Here is a 14,874-nt window from a genome sequence, read left to right on the forward strand (position 1 = left end):
TGCTGTCTCTCTCTCTCTCTCTCTCTCTCTCTCTCTCTGTCAAAAATAAGTAAACATTAAAAAAATTTTAAAAGAACAAGGAGATATATGTAAAACCTTGACGCGAGCAGAGTTCCTCCCGGAAACATGCTTGTCAGCCAAAGCACTCGTGTATCAAAGCGAATTTCAAGAACCCTTGCCTCAGTTGTAATCATGTCACCCCCCCGTACTACTCGTATGGCAAGACATCCCTTGTTTATCAAGTTAAAATGTATTGGAAACATTGGCTCGCTTGCAGAACACTCCCAGAACAAGTTACTGGCAACTCAAGCTTTTACTGTATCTGCACTGGTTAATATGTATCAATAGCTGTATCGCTTAGAGTGCTCACACTCACACACACACACACACACACACCCCGAGAAGTTTCCCACATTGTTATAACAAACCTCCTCCACCACCACCCCCATCAAGTTCTCTACATTTGGAAGGTTGTTTGGAGTTTCAATGTGGGCGTGGAGGAAGGGGTGGCGAATGACCCAGGGCAGACCGCCAGTCAGGAGCTGCACTGACTGGGATACTCAGAAGCAGAACATCCCAGAGATCAGAAGCCTCCCAGAAAGCTTGGCCCTGGCTTTCGGGGACAGGGACAGGGACCAGGAGAAATGCCCAAGTGTACGTCTGTCCAGGATCCCAGGCCAGCTGCGGTCTGGGGTCCGGCCCAGGACTGCCGGGGACTGAGCGGCTTAGTGACGGCAGGCCGCGTGCCCTCCGCCACTGGCCTCAGTCACCGCTCCTCCTGCCCAAACCTCACAAAGGAGACAAGAATTGGCTCTTTTTCCATTCAGACTTTATTTACAGCAAAGTACATAGTATGTGGTCATTTTTGTTAACTACTAACAATAAAGGCAGGGCGGTAGAAAGAGAGGGAGGAAGACCAAGTATCTGAAAGAAAAAAAAAAAACAAACCCAAAACAAAAAATGCCTACGTCTTTGTTTAGCTACTCACCCTGTTCCTGAGGCAGGACCAGCTAGGCACTCGTGACCTCTAACTGCAGCAAGGAAGCTGATCTGAAGGCCAGCCACCTGGAGGCCCAGGAGGGCAGCATGGGGCCCAGAGACCAAAGATCAAAGAGCACTCTGAGCCCCAGACCGACTCCAGGCCTTTTCCCAACCTGCTGTCTCCCTTGTTTCACTGACACCAAGCCTGTTGCCCCCACCCCACCCTGAGACAGGGGAAAGGCAGCGTGAGACCGAAGTCCAGCCGGTCCTTCCCAGAAGCACAGCCCTGCGATCCCAAACCTGCTCTAGGCTACTGACCCCAGCACGGTCCCTTGGTGCTGGAGTCGCTGACAGGCAGGTGGGAGACTCCAGGGCAGAAACATTTCCCTGCAAGAATCCACTAGTTCCCTCCGCGGGCCTTCGGTGCCAGCACAGCTCAGGGGTGCTAAATCGGGGAAGCTGTACCAGGTCAGCAAAGGAGGGGCTCCACAAACCAACCGGGCTCCAGTCCCTGCTGGTTCCCACCTGCTCGGGAGAATACGCAAGCCTTCAGCCTGACCTGGTGACCTCATGAGAGACTGGCAACCCGCCCTGGGCCTGGGGACAAGCGTCCAGTGCTGAGCCCAGCAGGGGCGGGTGGGCAGCATCCGCGGCTGAGACCGGAGCGGGCTGTTGCGGGAACGATTGGTTCTGAAGGGTAAACAGGAGACCCTTCCCTGCACCCGCCCCCTGGCCTGTTCAGGGGCCCACCTCGAGGGCCTACCTTAGGCACTCCAAAGGACACCTGAGGTCCAAACACTTGCGTGTTCCTTACACAGACTCCAACCTCTCTGTCCCCACTGGCCTCCGGCTGCCCAAGGAAAAGAAACCCGGGTCAGCACAAGTTCTATTAGCGTGAAAGAGCAGGAGGTCAGGCCTTCCCATGACACGAAGCTTGGATGTGTGTTCCCTAAACACTTGGTCTGTGGATAATACCTGGGCAGGGGTGGGGAAAAGAAGCAAGCACCATTGGGCAGCTCTGAAGCCACGGGACTCCCGTGCACACATGACCAACATCATCCCCACCCTGCTTGTCGGTCCCTTCTCCCTGGGCTGCAGACAAGACCCACAGGACTCAGGTCACGGTCTCTGGCCTCATGATCCTACCCCTGACTCACCAGTGGAATCAGAGATCCCAGGGCTCTCAACACACCAAGTCCAGGATTTGCCAGATAGAAGGCTCAAGCTCAGATACTCAATTGACTAAATGCTGGGGTGGCCACACAGGGGCAGACTCCTCCCTCCCTTGCCCCAGTGCCCCCAGCCAAGCCACCAAGACCTGGTGACAGTTTTACCTGGAGGCAAGGCAGGCCTAGCACTGTTTCCCAGCGGAGACACTGGAGGCTTGGTCCCAACACCACAGGTAGATGAGGAAGCAGCTAAGAAAGTCAAGGCTCAGAGATGAGAAGAATCCATCTTCCAAGGCAGTGGGACAGACAGCCAAGGCACTAAATGGTTTGGCACCTGGGAGCTTCAAGTAAAGTTGAATGTGCTACCCACCGGAAGGCCAAGGCTCCCCCAGACAGGAGTGGGCTGCCCCTGGGCACAGAGAGGCCCCATCAAGGCACGAGGCCTTGGGTCCTCAGGATCCTAACCCAGGCCTGCCACCCACGCTTCATGTCAGAACTGTCGAAGGCATGACGAGAAAGATAATACGGACTCTGAGACATCCAGAACTGGCCTTCAACGTGGGCACCTCGGAGAGCCTTCCCCTGCTCCCTCCAGAGCCTGCTGCGGTCTCCTGGATGACTCAGGGGTGGCAAAGCTCTGCCAGGGAGGAGGTTTGACTCTCTTGAAACAGCAAAACAGCGTTAGAGTCCAATGGAACCCAGAAAGGGGGAATCAAATTGGACGGCGGTTTAAGTCTCGGGGGCAGTGCGGTGGTGGCGGGAGAGTGGCTGTGTCAGGGTTACCTGAACGGCTCCAATGGGCTAGGACAGCAATGGAGGGAGAGGGTTCCCCAAAACGTTTCGGGCCGTGGCCTCCCAAGCACTGAGAAGGTCGAGGAAGAAATGCAGGCCTCTGACTCATCTGCAGTTAAAAGCTGAGGCTTTAGGACTCTACACTCCTCAGTCTCGGTCTCACTTAGTCCCCCCCCACTTCCTGCCCCCCATCCAGCAAGGATCATCAGGGATCTGTACTTCTCCCAGAGAGGGAGCCCTCGGGAAAGGTGGAACTCTCTACCCACTAACTATGGCGACTGTCATGCTGCGAGTGACAATTCCTGCTGGAAAGTGCGTGCTGTCCTCATCCGGCAGCCAAGCCCCGCATCTCGTGAACAACCCCTGCAGGGCTGTCGCCACCCTGTGAGGGGCCACCAGGTGTCTTGCTGCTGGCAGAAGCCCTCCTCTGAAGCCCGAACTCAAGAGGCCACCTGTGCTCTGCAATCTGGGAAAAGGCCCAGGGAATCTAACCGTAGACGTCCCCGGGAGGCGGGAGGAACCAGTGTTTCCTCGGACGCTACCGTAGGTGCCTTGCTACTCTCTCCTCCCCATATTTTACCAGGAAATGATCCCATCAAATCCGTGTCAGGGAAGGAGAGAGAGGCGGCGCTGGCTTTCGGAGAGCCTGGGTGGCTAAGGAAGGAGGCCCTGAACTACCAGGCGGCCAGAGGTGGGGCATCGGGCAAGAAGAAAACACAGAAGACTTGTTTCTCTTCAGTGGGCCTCTTCCCTGAGTTTGATTTTTGAGCTGAGGTCTTGCCTAATTTCCACTCAAAAAAAAAAAATAAAAAAAGAAGGAGGGAAGAAGGGGGTATCTCTTGTCGACGTGTCACAGAGCTCCTGCTCTGGGAAGGTGGCACTGTGGCAGGGAGACAACCCAAGGCTCCCAACTCCACTGTCACTGAGTGGCACAGGCACTCAGAGCCACTCGAGCCTCCCACACCGAGGCCTGAGCCTGCCCCGCCTGGATCCATCACAAGGGCATCACAAGGGCAATCCCCACTGGACCCAGACTCCAGCTCGAGCCCCCACTAAAGTACAGGCCCTCCTGCAGAATACTTACAGCAAACAGCTTTACAGTATTTGTACATTTACACAAAAATAGATCCTTTTATATATATATATATCTGTATTTATAACTGGTTACACGTTGGATTCATAATTAGGCATCACCAGTAGTAGTTGGCACAGTTTGTCATTTAAGCTCAGGGTCAAATTCGGTTTCATTGCGCCGCTCCAAAGCACAAAAAGAAACAAGAACAGAGAAAGAAAAACCAAAGGCATGTGACCTCCATGGTGTTTTCTTAAATACAGCAATGTCATAGGAAACCACGTGTACAGATGAACACCGCCTCCTGATCCCTCCTCCTGTCTCTTGAAGGTAGGGGCTGGGTCGGGGGGGAGACAGGGGTCAATGCGGCCGGCTGCTGGACTCCGAGGACTGCCGCTTGCGTGACGGGATGTAGCCGTTGAGATAGCCATTGGTCTGCCGTTTGGAGAGCCCTCCGTTCAGGATGTCCTGAATGTGCTGCACGATGAGGTTGATGGCCACTGTGGGGCAGAGGGTGGCAGCGTGAGGGACGCAGGGCAGAGAGGAGACAACCCTTCTAACAGGGAACCCACCAGCTCCCCATCCCGAAGAGGCTGAGCCCGCAGAAGGCGCTTTCCTCCAAAGGAAATGCAACATGGGACTCTCTTTTCTCCGCTTTAGAAATAAATTCTACGTCTCAAGCAAGTGATTAATGTGTCAGCGTCACCAAAACCGGAACAAGCATCAAGTGCTTTCTGAGACGATGCACAAGGAACAGGACAGCTCTTGTGCGGTCTTCTCCAGGTGGTAGAAAGCGAATGCAATCATGAGGAAACAAACCCAAACCAAGGGCCGTTCTACAAAACCACGGGGCCTTTCTCCTCAGAACTGCCGAAAGAGATTGCCCCCATGTTCACTTTCCAGAATGTGATGGGTGTTCTGCGGCTATGAATGAAAATGCCCTCCCGTTTAAGAAATACACAGTGACGGGTTGCCTGGGCGGCTCGGTCAGTTAAGCGTCCGACTTTGGCTCAGGTCATGATCTCACGGTTTGTGGGTTCAAGCCCCACCTCAGGCTCTGAGCCTCACAGCTCAGAGCCTGGAGTCTGCTTCAGATTCTGTGTTTCCTTCTCTCTCTACCCCTCCCCCACTTGCACTCTGTCGGTCTCTCTCAAAAATAAATGAACATTAAAAATACATTTTTTTTTTTAATTAAAATGTGGAACTTGAGAAACATAACAGAAGACCCTGGGGGAAGGGAAGAGGAAAAAACAGTCTGAAACAGAGAGGGAGGCAAACCATAAGAGACTCTTAAATTACAGTGAACAAACTGAAGGTTGATTGGGGGGGGGGGGGGAGGTAGTAAGGAAAATGGGTGATGGGCATTGAGGAGGGCACTTGTTGGGATGAGCACTGGGTGTTGTATGTAAGGGATGAATCACGGGAATCTACCCCCAAAACCAAGAGCACACTGTATACACTGTATGTTAGCTAACCTGACAATAAATATTACTAAAGAAAAAAAAAAACAAAAAAAAACAAAAAAAAAACCCACTGTGAAACAGTTATCGCTGTAATGGACTCCCAAATGGCTCAGCAAAAAAACAAAAACAAAAACAAAACTGTTTAAATGGGGGGAAAATTGAAATCAATGAAAAAGAGAATGAGAAGGCAGTCTTCTTACAGATCAACTGTGCCCCAGCCTGCCTCAGTCCAGAGCTACCCCTACTTCTTAGACCAATCCAAACCAACAGATAAACGATACCTGGATAGTCGGTCACTCTGAATTAAATTAAGGGACTGTGTTTTGGCTGAAGGGTGGCCTCCATGGGAGGCCTCTGTCATCGAGTGTCATCCCACTGTCATGGGAGTGACAGCAAGAGACAGTCTCCAGCCCTCTGGTTTCTACCAGAGAAGCACGAGTTGCCATTTGTCGCTGTGCACACACAGATACACACACACACACACACACACACACACACACGTATGCAAAGGGGCCTGTTCCCAAGGCCAGGCATGTAGGCAGAAATTTCTTTCTGGCTCCCAATAGCAGACCAGTGGTTCGGCCCTGTCCATGGAGCCTTGTCTGGTCACCACATCCTGTCCCAAAGTCTGATTGACAAAGGGTACAATAGAAGTGATGCCCTACGAGAGGACCCTCGACCAGCACTCACCTAGATTATCTGCACCTCTAGGAATGATCACATCAGCGTATTTCTTTGTCTGTGGAGAAAGATATTCACAATGCATTACAGGGGGGTTCCAGAGAAGCGGGCCCACGCCCCTGTCAATGTGAGGCTAAGGGGAAAGGGTCAGCCTTCCTACTACTGACCCCACACGGTGGCGTAATTATCTTCTAGTCCCTTTCTCTAAACTACATCAGCTTTCTCTTGATTTCTCATTACTAATATTTAATATAGTTTAAGCTTATGACCTACACAGAGAACGTGGTCTTTGAAACGAAACTCATAATTGCTTTCTCCCTACTAAGAAAAATATGAATTAGAAAAACCCAATTGAAAAGGGAAGCAGTTCACCTTGGACGTGTGGACACAGTCTGAGAGGTGACACCATTAACCCTAACACAAGGGTAAACCCCGGAAAAACAACCCCCACTGATGACCACTTTCACTGGCTCTGTTATCACACTTGGGGGCGGGGGGCGGGGGGAGTAAACCCACAATTCGAAGCATTCCCTTTTTTGTTTTTGTTTTTGCTTGTTTATTTTACTGAGATTTTGTGGACCAATTTACAAATAACTATGGCCTGGTGTATGACCCAAGTTTAGGTTAAGACCACATGACCATGACCTCAGACCATGGACATCTTTACTCCAGGCAGCTTCTACACAGATTCATGTGTGTCCAGCCCAAACCCAACCCGAAGGAGGCAATTTATCAGGTCCGAGCTCCTGGCTTACGTGGGAATGACCTGATCTTCTCTGAGCACAGAGTGGCCAGAAAAAGTAGAAACCACCCAGGAAACATGCAGAACTTTAAGCTCCATTACAACTAAGTTAAACAGCAGAAAATTGGCAGTCACCTCTAATTTATGTACAATCACAAGTTTACCATGGGTTATTTTTAAGTTGAAAAGAGCAGAAGTCCTCCGACAGATAGATGGATGGATAGAATTTCCTGGCTTCTCAGCCCCTTGTGCTCTCTACCCAGAAACCTGATCCTGTGACCCAATCCTCTCTGGGGGAACGAATAGGGCATCAGCGTTACTCAGGCTGACTCAGAAAGTCCACCTGTCCCCGATCTGAAACAAAAAGTCTTGTCTGCTTTGACGCAAAACCCCACTAACAGACTTAAAGGAACAGATAGTTGGAGATCCTATTTTTCCAGGAGAAAGAAAGAAGTTAATTACCAGGAGAAACAGAGAAATTCCCACACTCAGCCTCACTCTACACCTCTTCTCAATGCCCTCATATTCCACTCTCTCAAAAGAGATCACCCAAGATCAGACTAAGTCCCAACATCTCCCCACTCTGTCTTACAGCCTAATGATTAAATTGTTAGGGAGTTAGACCATGGGGAGGCCAACCCGGGGAAGACACATGACACAGGTGCAGGAGTCTCCTGAGTTAAACGTTTCTCCCTGTCAAACGACGTCATCTCTTGCGTTTTCCTCCACCACTAACCTCCCACCACTCCACACCTTTTGTCCCTGGTGGTCGCCTCTCAACATTCACCTGTCTGTCCTCAGGAAGCTGAGGGCTGATTCACTAATGCCTAAAAATTCCCCATATCTTCAACCTTCCTTCTCTGAAAGCCACCCCACCAGAGAGTTCCCAGCTGCCACAGGAGGAAAGATGAATCTATACTAGGGCAGAAGTATGGAAGCTTACATGGTGGGACACTTCCCATATGGGAACTTACACAGGGGCCAAAGACAAGCTCAAAGCGGGGGCTCGATGTCGTGGCAGAAGAGATTCAGAAGGAAGTATCTGGTAGCTGAGCCCTCCCTGCACCAACACGGCAACCATCATAGACCTTTTGAAGATCCAGATGGCCGAGTCTGTGCTGAGACATGACGCACCCTCACACCTTGAGGCCACCAAGCAACGAGAGCAGAGCTTGCTGGAATCAGACAGCGGGACCCTGAAGGACCACTCTGACAGCTCCTGGGGAACACAGTGGTAGCACACAGAGCCCCAAAGGCTGCCCTTTCGTGGGACTTCGGGATAGAGGATCACTCAGAGAGGAATGGGATTCAGGCTGGGGGCTCCGTCAACTTATGTAGCTTTACTGGTACAATCAGGTTTTACATTCTAAATTCAACAAAAAACAAACCAAGAACGCAACTCACTGGCAAGCAGAATTCCTCAAAGGCAGGCTTGACGAACGTAATGTACTGAGATAAAATCTGCTCAAGGTCCCTCCCTCTTTCGCTGATGTCCCTTAATACTATAAGAAAAGGAAAAACAAGAATCAAGAAAATGGTGCACGAGCCAACACATGTCTGCCCTTCAGGAGGCAGACCCAGCTCACACGGACTCCACGATTGATCTGGATGATTCACAGCCCGGATTCCCGAGAGACTTGACCAAGAGCAGGTCGGCAGCAGCTTCAAGAAAAACAAGTTACATTTTTATTGCTATCGTCACACGTGGCTATGACCAAAGGCCGTCCAGCCTAAGCCAACAGTCTTCGTGTTTCAAGCAGCGTTGGACCCGAATAAAATTTTAGTGTGAACGACATAAAAAGCAGGACAGTCCTACAGAGCTCGTAACAGGAAGTAGATGGGGCCCCAAGAGGTGGCAGGACTCCCCAGCAAAGGAGCCCCGTGCACACCTTGAGCCGTCCCCTCACACTTACTTACCTGTGCACAGGCCACTGACCTACTGATGTACCACCTTACACACCCGGCTCCCCCCACCTTCCAGCCCCCCAAGGGTGGAGGGCAGGCAGAGTGTCCAGCTGCTGGGTCGGCCATTCCTGCTAACCTCCAGCATAGAGGTTTGCCAAGAGAAAACCACTTAGTGAAAGATGAGAAAAGCATGGTTTTAGAGATGGTGTGGCCACCCAGAGGGACTCATCATCGCCTACCTTCTTCCTCTCGGGCAGTGTTAGCCAGGGGCTTTCGTCAAACACCTTTATTATTTTAACAGAGTCTGTTGTCAAAAAAACAGAAAAAGGTCTGGGGCGCCTGCGTGGCCCAGTGGGTTAAGCGTCCAACTTCGGCTCAGGTCATGATCTCACAGTTCATGGGTTCGAGCCCCACATCGGGCTCTGTGCTGACAGCTCAGCACCTGGACCCGGCTTCAGATTCTGTGTCTCCCTCTCTCTCTCTGCCCCTCCCCCAACTTGTGCTCTGTCTCTCTGTGTCTCAAAAATAAATAAACATTTTAAAAAGTGAAAACAAAACAAAGCAGAAAAAGGTCTGACCCCCTGAGGGACTGGAATCTTAGTTTTCCGCTCCATCGCTAACCACCCTGATCCTCAGTTTCCCCCAAAGTCAGCAGTGAGAGTTTGGAAGGAGAATCTCGCGGTGAAAACGGCCCCGCCCTACAGGTGCCATCTTAAATCTTAGCCCCCCCAGTTCCTCCATCTTCCACCCCCACCCCAAGGCGGGGTCCTACCATCAACAACCATCTGCAGAGGCCCCTCGACTCAACTATTTCTCAAGTTACAGACACAGCAAGGGATGAAACTCACTGCAAACAAACCAGGGAACACTTGTGAGTGACCTTCTGGAAAGCCACGTCTCCAGATAATTCTGTGCTTCCGCGCACCCCGCACACAGGCACGCACTGGGCAAGGGCGGTCGTGGTTAGGATTCGGGCTGGCATGACGTCCGTGAGATTAGATGGCTAGAACACGGTCTCGAAGACCACGCTCCAGAGAGTCACGTGATACCGCAACCACCACTTGACCTTTCCACCAGCTCCGCAACTTACAAGGACGTTTTCCCGCCTGAGCCCTGGTCACAAGATGGCTGGTTGGCCGCTAATGCGTCACCACTTGCCTCAGAGCCCCTCCTGGTCGCCCACTGCCCCCCCGGGACTCCCCAGCCAGGAAGTGGTGCTCCCGGGGAATTTTGACTCGGGGCCCGGCAGCTCGGCCACGAAGAAGGCCCAAGGGCGGCCACGTGGCTCACCCCCACAGGCCTCGAGAGCCCTGGCACGCCAGCTAACGATCTCCCCTCGGCCAAAACACACAGGCGGCGTGGCCTCCAATTCTTCACGTCTCCAGGTAAAGTACAAAGAATAAAGGAAGCCGGAGCAAAGGGTTATCAGAGCTGGGGAAAAAACAAACACACGCCCGCACTTGGGCAGCTTTTACTTGAAAGCCCTGCAAAAGCCCGATGTGGGTTTGTTTCCCATGCAAAGCGTCACACAAGTGCTGACGGCTTTAAGCAGCCTGGGAACCGCTGTCCTGCCCCACCTCCCCCCCAAACGTGCACACACGGGCACACGGGCTCTCCCGTAGCTGTGCCACGGCCCTGGGCCCCGGCCTGCAGCTCCCTTGTAACCGGCAGACCACAGAGCTTCACCCGCAGCGTCACCGAGTGAGGGCCAGGGAGAAAGCGGATGGAGCAGGAGAGTCACGGGGAGCCAGCTCTGCGGCCCAGAGCTGCCTCCCCGTCCACCATCTAGAGCAATGCAGGCAAAACTGCCCTACACTTGAATCCTGACCCCACTCTTACCTCTCTGTGACCTTAGACAAGTTATTCAACCTTTCTGCACCTCATTTTCCTGAACTGGAAAACAGAGACAGTGATACGCAGAGACTTTCTCAAAGTCATCACTTAGGAACACAGGGAGAGGTACACGTGGGAAGACACAGCGGAGAAGGGAGCAACAGGGAAGACGGAGAGGAGCCCTCCTACAGTTTCTGCCCTGGAAAAGGAAACAGGAAATGGGTGAGGATGTTGCCCAGACATGGGGAATGTGCAAATTCAAAAGGCATCACCCACCTCCGCTCTCGGAGAAGCTTCCACCGCGTTATCGCCTTCAACAGCCCGAGACCCCTCCCTGAGCCCAGACAACACTGCGCGGAACTGCCCTGCTCCTCGGGCGAAGTCAGGAAACGGGGCCAAGCCAAGCACTGAGTCACAACAAGGTCTTGGCACAGACCGGAAACTGCAGGGACTCCAAACCAGCTCCTTGATGATCGCTCTGACCTCGGCACATTCGCTTGGCCAGGAAAGACCCTTTCAGAGGAGGGGGGTAAAGAGCAGGAAACTCACTACACGTCCGCCCACCTTCCCCGCCTGGGGCTTCCACGGCAGCCTTTCCAAAGTGCTCCTTCTTGTCAGCCAAAGCCAAGAACGAAATTCAGAAGGCCCCAGGATAAATACAATTCCTTGGTGGTTAAGCCAATTCACTTTAAAAATTAGTCAAGGGGCACCTGGGTGGCTCATTTGGCTGAGCGTCCGACTTCGGCTCAGGTCATGATCTCACGGTTCATGGGTTCAGGCCCCACATTGGGCCCTGTGCCGACAGCTCAGAGCCCGGAGCCTGCTTCGCATTCTGTGACTTCCTCTCTCTCTGCCCCTCCCCTGCTTGTGCTCTGTCTCTCTCAAAAATAAACATTAAAAAAAAATTTTGTTTTAATTAGTTGAGGAGATGTGTTACTCTAGCAATAGAAGAGACTGACCGTCCACCAGAGCCCTGATGCTATGGGAACCGGACATAGAGAATTATGGCAGGAGAGAGAGTAGGTGTCAGGGGACCTTGGACCCCTGCCTCAGTTCTTCCCTGTCCCCGAGTTCAAGGGTGGGTGGGAGTCAATAACACACACAGAGGGAAGGTGAAGGCTGGAAGAAGCCAATTCCCCAAAGTACAAGGGGTTCCCATGGGATGGAGGGAGGTCTTTCCAAGGCTGCGTGGACCAAAGGCAAATCCCCCCTCCCACGGGAAGGTCAACTTTGATCATAAGGGTCACCGGCCCAGAAAGTATGACACACAGAAGGGTGAAACTGCGGCACCAACTCAAGTCTCCAGGAATGTTCTTATGCCCAGCAGCTGCTCCTGACTAACCCACCCTCTCCCTTACCCCACACCCTCCCATCCCCCAAAGCACATGCCAGGCATGGTTTTGGTCCTATGTGGACAGAGTTTGTAGAAACAGCATGTGGAAAGGCCCTGAAAGTCCACCAGGAGAATAACTCTCCAGCGGGTGACCTGAGAAGATGGAAGGCATAGGAGAGAAAGTGGAAGCCTCCCTGCAGGGGTCATTGAACCGACCCAGAGAAACCCCACAGGAGGCCACCATCCTCACTGTCACAGAAGGATCCCAGCACCAGAGACCAAGGGAGAATTTTCTGTGTCATCGGCGCCATGATGATCTGTTTGAATTAAAGGCCAAGGTCGTCTGATTTCCAAGGGCGCTGAATTCTCTATTCCCAAATCTTGGTCCTCATCCCCTGTGCCACACCTCACACATCCTGCTCCCTCAAGCATAACTTCAGCCCCCAAATGATGGTATCAGCCTCGCATCCCAGCTCGTGAGAATGTGACCGCTCACAGGTTCCGACTAGTCCCGCCGGGAAAACTCAGGAAAACAGAACACCTACCCCATCTATCAAAGCGGACTTCCGATCTAACCCAGCAATTGTTACCAACTAATGCGCCACCGGCATTCTACCCACGTTACCTCTGATCATCACAACCCAGGGGTCCTGATCTTGACATGATCGACCACTGGGGTGATTCCGATTTATGCGGGACAAAGAAGTTAATGCGTAACCTGCCCGAGGTCACACGTCTACGAAATGGTGAGATCAGGATTTAAGTCCAGTTCCTCTGATTCCAATTTCTTCCCCTGGAGCATCATACTGCTTCCCTGATTTGGCAGACTGATGGGGACATCCAGCAGGTCACCCAAGGCAAGGCCTGGCTTTGGGGACTGAGGTGATAAACCAGGCCCTGGGACAGCTGTGTGATGGACCGTCAGCCTCAGGCCTCGATTATCTACTAAAAAAGACCACGGAACTTCTTACCTGGCCAGAGTCCTGACCCAAAAAACAGGCTTGCCTCCCTCATAAAGAAACCCAAGCCTGGGAGGTTACAGGAGTCACAAGGGCCACCAAAGTCACAAAGGTAGCTGGAGGCTATGGGGCTAGAATACGGGCCTCCTAGTCTCCTTTTATCCATCATGGAGTTCTACCCCTCCCCCACCCCACCTGGGAGTGGAAGTGTAACAACAACTCACTTAGTAGAGTGTAGACACTACTACTTGGGAGGGCAAAACTCATTTCCCTGGATTCGGCTGGTTTCACTTATAGTTCTTGCCGTGAGAGGACCGATGGAGATAAACTCCAAGTTGGTTTTGTGAACCGAGAAGAGAAAATGTCACAGGCTCTGAGGTCAGAAGGCTCTGGGTTGGAGCTTACAAAACTCCAAAGTGCCCAGGATTTGCTCTGTGACTAGGAGCCAGCCACCTTGTCACTTCCTACGTCATGTTCCTCTTCCACACGATGCGGACTCGAAGCCTTCCTCGCCCCCACCCGCCGCCCCCATGGGGGGTGTCCTTTCCTAACTCTGCTGGTACCTTCTCACCCCTCCCAAAGCCCCCCCAGCCCCCCCCTCCCCACCCCTGCTCAAAACCCCTTGGTACCTCCCCCTCCTCTGCCGGGAAGCAAATCAGAAGCCACAGTCCCCACAATCCGCATCAAGCAATTTCTAGTGTCTCTAGAAATGAATGCACGAGCCCCGTGTGTCTATATTTGCACCATGTGACTTCTTGGGTTGTCTCGTGATCACTCTACCACACCCTGCATGAAGCTTCCCAATCCCTCTGGTGGAGGCAAGGGCTCTCCTCTCCACCGAAGGGCAGTTCTGTGTCCTTGGGACCCCCCGGCATGGGGACTCGCACAGGCACACTCCCAAATAGCCCTGCAGAGGAACTGACCGACCGACTTTGCTCCACAGCCGGCCAGACAGAATGACAAAACCTCCACAGAGCTTTCTGGAAAATCAAGGGCTAGAGAAGCAGCCTGGTGCCACAGGCACAGGGCACTCCTGCACCTACACCTCCTACAGTTAGCTCCGGTGTAGATTGCGATGCCTGTGGGAAAACCAGTAAGAACCGGGCATTTAACCAAACCTTTTTCCAGCGAAACCAGCCTCTCGTTTCACCTCCGTGACCTCACGAGCCTTCCGTTATCCGAAACAGTGACTAATCCCTTCTCAGAGGTCACCAAATGTTTGGGCAGCAGGATGCCCTGGAGCTGACCGGACTCGGCTGGGCTGGGCCACCCACGCGGCCACTGGGGGCTTTCTAGAACGCACCTCTGCGGGAGAGCCGCGTGTCGGCATCTGTGTCCACGAAAAGCTTCATCTGGAACAGGTCTCGTACCTCCTGGGAGTAGAAGGCCAGGATCCCTTCAAAGAGCACCACGTCTGCGGGGTAGACAGTGACCGTCTCCTCCTTCCTGCAAAACACAGAGCGCATGACGGGCCGAACCGGGCAGGGTGGGCGACGGGGCAGGAACAGCATCTGTCTGGGAGTCTGGGGTCCTACAGCAGGACCCCAGCAGGACCGAAAGGGGGTAGAGCTAACACAGCCTGGCAGAGCCCTCGGACCACCACTGAAGACCCACCAAAGGGCCAGCAGCACCGGGGCAAAGGTCCCCTTTGACCAGTTCTTCTGGGCTCCGGCCATAAAGCAGAAACCGAAGCCCGTCATCCCTCTCCTTGGAATAAACAGCCTGCTGTTTGTTGAACGCACAACAGAGACAGACAGAAGCAGATGCGAATTCTTCTTTTCTCCGGAGGCGTCTGGGGGAATGCTCTCGTGCACGGGCATTTATGGAACCTAACCCATTTATGGAACCTAACCCGGAGCTTTCACAAACAGAACCTCACAGTTTTCTCCCAACAACCCTACCCCTTCCCCACTGTCCTGAGGCAACTGGAGAGGAGAGGAAGGG

The 14,874-nt window shown here is 52.8% G+C and overlaps 1 protein-coding gene across 1 annotated transcript in view; it reads right to left on the bottom strand.

Moving 5' to 3' along the window:
* Positions 1-812: 812 nt before the first annotated feature.
* Positions 813-14,874, bottom strand: part of UCK2 (uridine-cytidine kinase 2) — an 80,088-nt gene continuing 66,026 nt past the window's right edge. The window contains exons 4-7 of the mRNA XM_043567823.1: positions 14,234-14,376; positions 8,305-8,402; positions 6,168-6,216; positions 813-4,514 (exon numbers count right to left, since the gene is read on the bottom strand). Coding sequence (XP_043423758.1) covers positions 4,375-4,514; positions 6,168-6,216; positions 8,305-8,402; positions 14,234-14,376 — 430 coding nt within the window. The 3' untranslated portion in view covers positions 813-4,374. The remainder of the gene's footprint in view (positions 4,515-6,167; positions 6,217-8,304; positions 8,403-14,233; positions 14,377-14,874) is intronic.

This window comes from Prionailurus bengalensis, chromosome E4 (assembly GCF_016509475.1).
Source record: "Prionailurus bengalensis isolate Pbe53 chromosome E4, Fcat_Pben_1.1_paternal_pri, whole genome shotgun sequence".
Lineage (NCBI taxonomy): Eukaryota > Metazoa > Chordata > Mammalia > Carnivora > Felidae > Prionailurus > Prionailurus bengalensis.